General features: G+C 31.1%; 1 protein-coding gene across 1 annotated transcript in view; it reads left to right on the forward strand.

Annotated features, from left to right (window-relative positions):
- Nucleotides 1–1,746: 1,746 nt before the first annotated feature.
- Nucleotides 1,747–11,026, forward strand: part of LOC133609371 (phospholipid phosphatase-related protein type 4-like) — a 26,799-nt gene continuing 17,519 nt past the window's right edge. The window contains exon 1 of the mRNA XM_061964914.2: nt 1,747–1,969. Coding sequence (XP_061820898.1) covers nt 1,898–1,969 — 72 coding nt within the window. The 5' untranslated portion in view covers nt 1,747–1,897. The remainder of the gene's footprint in view (nt 1,970–11,026) is intronic.

The following is an 11,026-nucleotide window of genomic DNA, read 5'->3' on the forward strand; positions in this document are numbered from 1 at the left end:
TACCAGAGGTGGGTAGAGTAGCCAGAAATTGTACTCAAGTAAGAGTACTGTTACTTTAGAGATTTATTACTCAAGTAAAAGTAAGGAGTAGTCACCCAAATATTTACTTGAGTAAAAGTAAAAAGTATGTTGTAAAAAAACTACTCAAGTACTGAGTAACTGATGAGTAACATACACACACATATCATATATATATATATATATATATATATATATATATATATATATGTATATATATATATATATATATACACACACACACACATATATACATATATATATATATATATATATATATATATATATATACACACACACACACACATATATGTGTATATATATATATATATACATAGATATATACAGTATATAATTTATATTTATTTTTTTTTGCCGTTTTTGTTTACATGTTAATAGTGTTTTAATGAATATACATGCATGGTTAACACATATAGATTCCTTTTTTTCATGAAGACAAGAATATAAGTTGGTGTATTACCTGATTCTGATGACTTGCATTGATTGTAATCAGACATTAGTGATGACAAACGTCCACGTTTTCAAATGGAGGAGAAAAAAAAGTTCCTCCTTTCTGTCTAATACCACATGAAAGTGGTTGGTTTTTGGCATCTTATATGTCCAGCTTCCAAATTCGTTTTTATACACTTTACAAGAAATACATTGGCGGCAAACTCCGTAGCTTGCTAGCTTGTTTGCGCAGGCTTTCGGAGACTCTTATTTTGAAAGCGCAGGCGCGATGGAGCGGCACTTTTATTGTGAAGACAGGAACTGTGCAGTCAGTCTTTAGGCTTTTGACGGGGTGTACGGTTGAAATAAAAAATGGTCTTTTTTCCTTCACACTTTTGATTGATTGATTGGAACTTGTATTAGTAGATTGCACAGTACAGTACATATTCCGTACAATTGACCACTAAATGGTAACACCCCAATAAGTTTTTCAACTTGTTTAAGTCAGGTCATGTGACCCCTGGCTCTGTTTGATTGGTCCAACGTCACCAGTGACTGCATCTGATTGGTGGAACGGAGTGAACGTCACCAGTGACTGTATTTGGTGAAACGCAGGCACTATGAAGGTCTGTCTGACAGACCAAAACAAACAAAGCGTGCATTAACAGATCGATAAAAATTAGTAGCGAGTAGCGAGCTGAATGTAGATAAAAGTAGCGGAGTAAAAGTAGCGTTTCTTCTCTATAAATATACTCAAGTAAAAGTAAAAGTATGTTGCATTAAAACTACTCTTAGAAGTACAATTTATCCCAAAAGTTACTCAAGTAGATGTAACGGAGTAAATGTAGCGCGTTACTACCCACCTCTGCATATTACCACTTAAATTACAACAGTATAATTTATCATTTGTATGTTGTTTAAAGGAGGCAAAGCCTTTTATTTAAATGGACAGTATTGATTCACAAAAAGTAAAATAAAAGTATGATAAATGACACAAAGACGCTGGAGAAAAATAGCAAGAAAAACATCCATCCATCCATCCATGCAAAACAAAAATAGTTTTTAATGAATAAATCTGTCAAATAATTGTTGTAATTGTATTTAATTGTTTTAATTTAGTGTTAATATGTCATTTAATGCTCCTTTATTAATGTGGAAGGTAGATATATTGTTATATAAACATGTAAAACAAATGCATATGAAATGAAGGGCTGTGTAAACGCGCTGTCGACTGCGCATGCGCGGGCTGCCGTTTCTTGTTGCCGAGCGTCCATCATGCTGTGCCGGCCATCGTCAATAAGATGCTAGAAAGCGACCTGGCTCGCGAGATCAACACTCGTCGTGTGTTTTTGTCCTCGGAAGGAATCGGCGATCGGAGCGGCAACCTCGTCTCGTCTCGTGTGGAATCTGGTCGTGTCGAGGACGGAAGATGTCTGCGCGGGAGCGAGCGTTCAGCACCAAGGACAGCGTCAGTCTGCTGCCCTGCTTCTACTTCGTGGAGGTGAGCGTGGAAAATACACCTTCTCATGTTTGCGTGGGACTCTATTTTTTTAAATTATTATTTTCGTGCATTCCACGTGCAAAGTGTGTCAATTGTGTGGGTTGTTCGAGTCTTGAGACGTGTCTTCATGCTGCTCGTGTTATGTAGGTCAAATAGGGGAAACACTCCATGAGGATCTCCATGCAAAATATTTACTATAAAAAATAGTAAATATAGATGTACAGTCACTGGGGTGACTTTATATTTACTATAAAATAAAAAACATATACAAAAATAAATGTACTGTTATTTAGATGATTTTACATTTACTAAAGATAAATAAAAATCAATATACTGCTTCTCAGGTGACTGCATATTTACGATAAAATAAATATTATAAATGCACTAATTTACTCTAACATAAAATAAATATGATACAATAGAATAGAAGAAATGTACAGTTAATGAGGTCATTTTATATTTACTATAAAATCAAATGTATGATAAAATAAATGTACTGTTATTTAGATGATTTTACATTTATTAAAGATCAAAAAAATCAATATATCGTATTTTCCGCACCATAAGCCGCCCCGTGTTATAAGCCGCGCCTTCAATGAACGGCATATTTCAAAACTTTGTCCACCTATAAGCCGCCCCGTGTTATAAGCCGCATCTAACTGCGCTACAGGGAATGTCAAAAAAACAGTCAGATAGGTCAGTTAAACTTTAATAATATATTAAAAACCAGCGTTCTAACAACTCTGTTCACTCCCAAAATGTACGGTAATGTGCAAATGTGCAATCACAAACATAGTAAAATTCAAAATAGTGCAGAGCAATAGCAATAACTTAATGTTGCTCGAACGTTAATGTCACAACACACAAAATAAACATAACACTCACTTTCTGAAGTTATTCTTCATTCATAAATCCCTCGAATTCTTCTCCTACGGTGTCCGAATTAAAAAGTTGGGCGAATTACGGGATCCAAAATGGCCGGCTCCGTCTCGTCGAAGTCATCAGAGTCAGTGTCGCTGTTGTTTTTCCAGCAGTTCCGTGAATCCTGCCTTCCGGAAAGCTCGGACCACAGTTGAGACCGAAATATCCGCCCAGGCATTTACGATCCACTGGCAGATGTTGGCGTATGTCGTCCGGCGCTGTCTCCCTGTCTTAGTGAATGTGTGTTCGCCTTCGGTCATCCATTGTTCCCACGCCGTTCGCAGTCGTGCTTTAAATGCCTTGTTGACACCAATATCGAGCGGTTGGAGTTCTTTGGTTAATCCACCCGGAATGACGGCGAGTGTTGTATTTGTGTGCTTCACTTGTTTTTTGACACCATCTGTGATGTGGGCGCGCATGGAGTCGTATATCAACATGGACGGAGCTGCGTGAAAAAAGCCACCCGGCCTCTTTGCGTAAACTTCCCTTAACCACTCGCTCATCTTTTCTTCATCCATCCATCCCTTCGAGTTAGCTTTTATGATGACGCCGGCTGGAAAGTTCTCTTTTGGCAAGGTCTTCCTTTTGAATATCACCATGGGTGGAAGTTTCTGGCCATTAGCATGGCAAGCTAGAACCACAGTGTGTCGCTTAGTAGGAGCCATTTTGTGGTCTTTACAGATGTAAACACACAAAGGAAATGAAACGTAATACCCGCGCGCTTCTTCTTCTATGGGGGCGGGTGCTTACCTTGGCGGTTGCTTGCGTAGAAAAAGAAGCACTTCCTCTTCTACGGGGGAAAAAGATGGCGGCTGTTTACCGTAGTTGCGAGACCTACACTTTATGAAAATGAATCTTAATATTAATCCATATATAAAGCGCACCGGGTTATAAGCCGCACCGTCAGCTTTTGAGTAAATTTGTGGTTTTTAGGTGCGGCTAATAGTGCGGAAAATACGGTACTGCTTCTCAGGTGACTGTGTATTTACTATAAAATAAATATTATGAATGCACTGCTACCGGCTAATTTACTGTAACATAGAATAATATAGAATAAAATAAATGTACAGTTACTGAGGTGGTTTTATATTTACTATAAAATCAAATACATAAAATAAATGTACTGTAACTGACAATATTTACTATAAAATCAAATACAAATAATATTAAATCAAGTAAAGTACTGGTACAGATATGATCATACTTGCCAACTCTCCCGGTTTTTCCGGGAGACTCCCGAAATTCAGCGCTTCTCCCGAAAACCTCCCGGGACAAATTTTCTCCCGAAAATCTCCCGAAATTCAGGCGGACCTGAGTGACGTGTCGACAGCCTGTTTTCACGTCCGCTTTCCCACAATATAAACAGCGCGCCTGCCCAATGACGTTGTAACTGTAGAATGATTGAGGGCGAGTTCTTAGTTTCTTATGTGGGTTTATTGTTCGGCAGTTTCATTAACGTCCTCCCAGCGCGGCAACAACACACAACAACAGCAGTCACGTTTTCGTCTACCGTAAAGCAGTTCGTCTGCCGTAAACAGCAATGTTGTGACACTCTTAAACAGGGCAATACTGCCATCTACTGTACATGCATATGTGACAATAACATCTAGGGCTTTTAGAGAGTGCAGTGCACAACTGCGCACACAACAACGAGACGAAGCAGAATGCATCATCAGAGAGTGTTCAGCAGGGTTAGAAAAATAGTGACAGAGAATAGAACAAGGATGGACAATTCAACCCTTAACTCAACAATGAGTAGATGAGTGTTATGTGTGTGTATATGTGTAAATAAATGAACACTGAAATTCAAGTATTTCTCTTATTTATATATATATATATATATATATATATATATATATATATATATATATATATATATATATATATATATATATATATGTATGTGTGGGGAAAAAAATCACAAGACTATTTCATCTCTACAGGCCTGTTTCATGAGGGGGGTACCCTCAATCGTCAGGAGATTTTAATGGGAGCATTCGCATACCATGGTTTATATAGGGCACAGAGTGGGTGGGTACAGGCTGGCCTAGGGGCGTGGTGATTGGTTCATGTGTTACCTAGGAGGTGTTTCCGTCTATGGCGGCATGTTGTTACAATTTCGCTGCTCTTGTTGAGGGATGACAGGTCTGGACGGTAGATAATAAACAGTTTCTCTTTCAAGCATAGGTTGCATCTTTTATTACCACTATTGTAAGGTGTGCTGGATGCAAGAATTTGCCATGTTATTGAATATTCAACATTATTGTCTTTGAGGTCCCAAATGTGTTTGCTGAGTTCTGTGGTATTTCGCAGGTTTTTGTTCCTGAAAGAAGCCTTGTGGTTGTTCCATCTGGTTTTGAATTCACCCTCGGTTAATCCTACATATGTGTCGGATGTGTTAATGTCCTTGCGTATTACCTTAGATTGGTAGACAACTGATGTTTGTAAGCATCCCCCGTTGAGGGGGCAATCAGGTTTCTTTAAGGTAATACGCAAGGACATTAACACATCCGACACATATGTAGGATTAACCGAGGGTGAATTCAAAACCAGATGGAACAACCACAAGGCTTCTTTCAGGAACAAAAACCTGCGAAATACCACAGAACTCAGCAAACACATTTGGGACCTCAAAGACAATAATGTTGAATATTCAATAACATGGCAAATTCTTGCATCCAGCACACCTTACAATAGTGGTAATAAAAGATGCAACCTATGCTTGAAAGAGAAACTGTTTATTATATACCGTCCAGACCTGTCATCCCTCAACAAGCGCAGCGAAATTGTAACAACATGCCGCCATAGACGGAAACACCTCCTAGGTAACACATGAACCAATCACCACGCCCCTAGGCCAGCCTGTACCCACCCACTCTGTGCCCTATATAAACCATGGTATGCGAATGCTCCCATTAAAAATCTCCTGATGATTGAGGGTACCCCCCCTCATGAAACAGGCCTGTAGAGATGAAATAGTCTTGTGATTTTTTCCCCACACATACATATATTGCGCTCTACTACGGTATCGAGCACTATTTTTTGGATAACCTTATTAAGACATATATATATATATATATATATATATATATATATATATATATATATATATATATATATATATATATATATATATATATATATATATATATATATATGTATATATATATAGCTAGAATTCACTGAAAGTCAAGTATTTCTTATATATATATATATATATATATATATATATATATATATATAAATATATAAAGTCAAGTATTTCTTATATATATATATATATATATATATATATATATATATATATATATATATATATATATATATATATATATGAAATACTTGACTTGGTGAATTTTAGCTGTAAATATACTCCTCCCCTCTTAACCACGCCCCCCGACCACGCCCCCCGCCCCCTACCCCACACACCCCCCACCTCCCGAAATCGGAGGTCTCAAGGTTGGCAAGTATGGATATGATTGTATATTTACGATAAAATCAAATAAATATATCATAAAATAAAATAAATATAATAAAATAAAATACAGGTACAGATGTGATTGTGTATGTGCTATAAAATCAAATAAATACGATAAAATAAAAGCAAATATAATAAAATAAAGTACTGGTACAGACATGACTGTTTACTATAGAATTTAATAAATATAATAATATAAAAGCAAATATATGATAAATGTAATGTTGCAAAGGTGATTTTACATTTACTCCAAAATAACAATTATTATAATAAAATGTTCTATTACTGAGGTGATTTTATATTTTCTATACAATCAAATGCATAAAATAAATGTACTGTAACTGACAATATTGTATATTTACTATAAAGTCAAATAAAAATAATATTAAATAAAATAAAGTACTGGTACAGATGTTTTTTATATTTGCTATAAAATCAAATACATAAAATTAATGTAGTGTAACTGACATGATTGTATATTTGCTATCAAATCAAATAAATATAGTATTAAATAAAATACTGGTACAGACATGATTGTGTATGTATTATAAAATCAAATAAATACGATAAAATAAAAGCAAATATAATCAAATAAAGTACTGGTACAGACATGAGTGTTTACTATAGAATTAAATAAATATGATAATATAAAATCAAATAAATATAAGATAAATGTAAAGTTGCAAAGGTGATTTTACATTTACTCCAAAATAAAAAATGATTATAATAACATGTACTATTACTGAGGGGATTTATATTAACTATAAAATAAAATACATAAAATGAATGTACTGTAACTGACAATATTGTATATTTACTATAAAGTAAAATAAAAATAATATTAAATAAAATAAAGTACCGCTACAGATGTGTTTTTTATATTTGCTATAAAAGCAAATACATAAAATTAATGTAGTGTAACTGACATGATTGTATATTTACCTTCAAATCAAATAAATATAGTATAAAATAAATATAATAAAATAAAATAGTGGCACAGACGTGATTGTGTATGTACTATAAAATCAAATAAATACGATAAAATAAAAGCAAATATAATAAAATAAAGTACTGGTACAGAATGACTGTTTACTATAGAATTCAATAAATATAATAATATAAAATCAAATGAATATAAGATAAATGTAAAGTTGCAAAGGTGATTTTACATTTACTCCAAAATAAAAAATGATTATAATAACATGTACTATTACTGAGGGGATTTATATTAACTATAAAATAAAATACATAAAATGAATGTACTGTAACTGACAATATTGTATATTTACTATAAAGTAAAATAAAAATAATATTAAATAAAATAAAGTACCGCTACAGATGTGTTTTTTATATTTGCTATAAAAGCAAATACATAAAATTAATGTAGTGTAACTGACATGGTTGTATATTTACTATCAAATCAAATAAATATAGTATAAAATAAAATAAGTATAATAAAATAAAATACGGGTACAGACATGATTGTGTATGTGCTATAAAATCAAATAAATACGATAAAATAAAAGCAAATATAATAAAATAAAGTACTGGTACAGACATGACTGTTTACTATAGAATTTAATAAATATATTAATATGAAATCAAATAAATATAAGATAAATGTAATGTTGCAAAGGAGATTTTACATTCACTCCAAAATTTAAAAAAATATATACTAAAATGTACTATTACTGAGATGACTTTATATTTACTATAAAATAAAATAAAAAGTATAATAAAATAAATGAACTGTTATTTAGGTGATTTTACATTTACTTAATATAAAAAAAATGAACATACTGCTTCTCAGGTGACTGTATATTTACTATAAAATAAATATTATAAATGCACTGCTACCGGCTAATTTACTGTAACATAAAATAAATAGAATGATATAGAATAGAATAAATGTACAGTAACTGAGGTGGTTTTTATATTACTATAAAATTAAATACATAAAATAAATGTACTGTAACTGACAATATTGTATATTGATATATATTGCCCTTTGAGACACTTGTGATTTAGGGCTATATAAATAAACATTGATTGATTGATATTTACTATAAAGTCAAATAAATATAGCATAAAATAAAATAAATATAATCAAATAAAATCCTGCAACAGATGTGATTGTACATATACTATAAAATAACATTAAAAAAAAAAGAAAAGATAAAAAAATGTAGAATTGGTACAGACATGATTGTGTATTTACTATAAAATAAAATAAAGAAAAGGAAATAAAATACAGTACTGGTAGAGATTTTTACTATAAGATTTAATAAAAAATAGTTATAATAACATAAATGTACTGGTACTGGGGTGATTTTATATTTACTTTGTTTAGTTTGCAAATACATCAAAGATGCTATTTTAATCAATTTCTAATGGATTAAATATAATGCAAACAAAATCAATATACAGTAACTGAGGTGATTGTTTATTTACAAGACAAAATAAATATCATTAAAAAATGAATGCTGCTTAAGTGATTTTACATTTACTGTAAACAAATATATGATTAAAAAAAGTAGTTACTGTTTACATTTGCTATAAAATTAATGCAATAAAAATGTACAGTTACTAAGGGGATTTTATATTTTTAGGAAAATAAAATATATAAATTAAACAATTGTGCAATTACTGAGGTGATTTCATCTTTACTATAAAATACAAATAAATATGATAAATCAATGCACTGCTACTGGCATGTTTGTATATTTACTATAACATGAACCAAAAATAATACTATATAATATAACACATGTACTGTTACTGACATGATTGTATATTTATCACAAATAAAATAATATAAAACCAAATACATATGATGAAATTAAGTACTGGTCCTAACATGATTGTATTTTTACTATAAAATAAATGTAATACAATAAATGCACTGTTATTAACATGTTTGTATAGTTACTATAACATGGAAAAAAATATTATAATAATGAATAAAATAAATATGATCAAATACATTAAACAAATAGAATATTATAGAATAAAATAAATGTACTGTTACTGACATGCATGTATATTTACTGTACTATAGTATTAAACAAATAGAATAATATAAAATAAAATGTACTGTTACTGACAGGATTGTATACAGTATTTACTATAACATCAAATACATATAAAGTTATAAAATCAAATAAAGTACTGGTACTGACATGATTGTATATTTACCATAAAATAAAACATTTATATACTCATCTAAAATAAAATAAATGTAAGATAAATGTAATTTTGCAAGGGTGATTTTACATTTACTCGAAAATTTAAAAAAATACATTTAATCAAATAAATGTAGTGTTACTGAGTTAATTAGAATTTTAAGAAATAAATAAATGTACTTTTGATTTTACATGTACTCTAAAATAAAATGCATCTTCTTAAAACGCTACTGTTGCTAAGGTAATTTTATATTTACTGCTTTCTCACAAAAATCAACATTAATACCAAAGCATGCATGTTTTGTCATGTTTATTGTGTAGTGTCATAAAAAGGTGTTAACTGGCTAGTAAAACCATGTTGATTGTATAGTGCAATAAAAGCATGTTATGTTAAATGTATATCGTAATAAAACATGTTAATGGTATAGCGTAATAAATACTTGATCATTGTAATAAATGTTAAAAAAAAAAACATATTTTCAATATGTTTTGAACTGTATCTGTCAGTGGGAAATGTTTGGACATTCCTGGTCTCGGCAAGCCTTTGCTTTAAAAATATATTTGTCCAAATATTAAATCAGTAAATGCGTGTATTATATATGATTTCATGCTCCCAGCTGCACATTTTATGCATGCTCTAATTCACCAGTGGATGTACAGTCAAAGTGCCATCATGTATTATAGATCATAATATTGTGTGATGTACAATCATACACAGTACTATAGTTGACATAATGTTGTATGACATACAGTGCAGTATTATAATGTATGACGTTCAAATGATAGATTATAATGTATGCTGCAATGCATCATTTCTGCACATCTTATTGTATGATTTTAATCATCCTCTGTACATTTTGACAGAAAGCCGAAAGCCTGAATAATCTATTTTTGAGGTTTTAAATTAGCAACGCTGCTGATCACTGAAATATTACTGTCCCATATTTTAGCAGCAAGCATATTAAAAGTAGGTCAGTGCTGAAAGTTAAATCTGCACTTGTGTAAGAAATCATGCCTACTCTCTCCAATGCCCAAGGATATTAAGTCAATATGATGCAAATATTAAGGATAATATTTGTCCCTCATCAGGCTTGACTGACATGTTTTATTATTTTGTATTCACACTAGTCTTCTTCAATGTCAATGCCTTATTATTATAGAAAACAATGATATTTATGTTAAATTATGAGAGAAAAATAAACGATATTTACGTAAAATTATCATGGAAAATCAATTATATTTATGTAAAATCTTTAGGCTAAAATAAATCATATGTATGTAAAATTATTGGAGAAAAATACATTATATGTTTGTTAAAATATTAGGGAAAAATAAATATTTATGTCAAATTGTTAGGGAACAATAAATTATATTTATGTAATATTATTAGGGGGAAATAAATTATATTGATTCAAAATGATTAGGGAAACATAAATTATATTCATGTAAAAGGATTGGAGAACATTTTTTAATGTA

This window comes from Nerophis lumbriciformis, linkage group LG07, assembly GCF_033978685.3.
Source record: "Nerophis lumbriciformis linkage group LG07, RoL_Nlum_v2.1, whole genome shotgun sequence".
In the NCBI taxonomy this organism is placed as follows: domain Eukaryota; kingdom Metazoa; phylum Chordata; class Actinopteri; order Syngnathiformes; family Syngnathidae; genus Nerophis; species Nerophis lumbriciformis.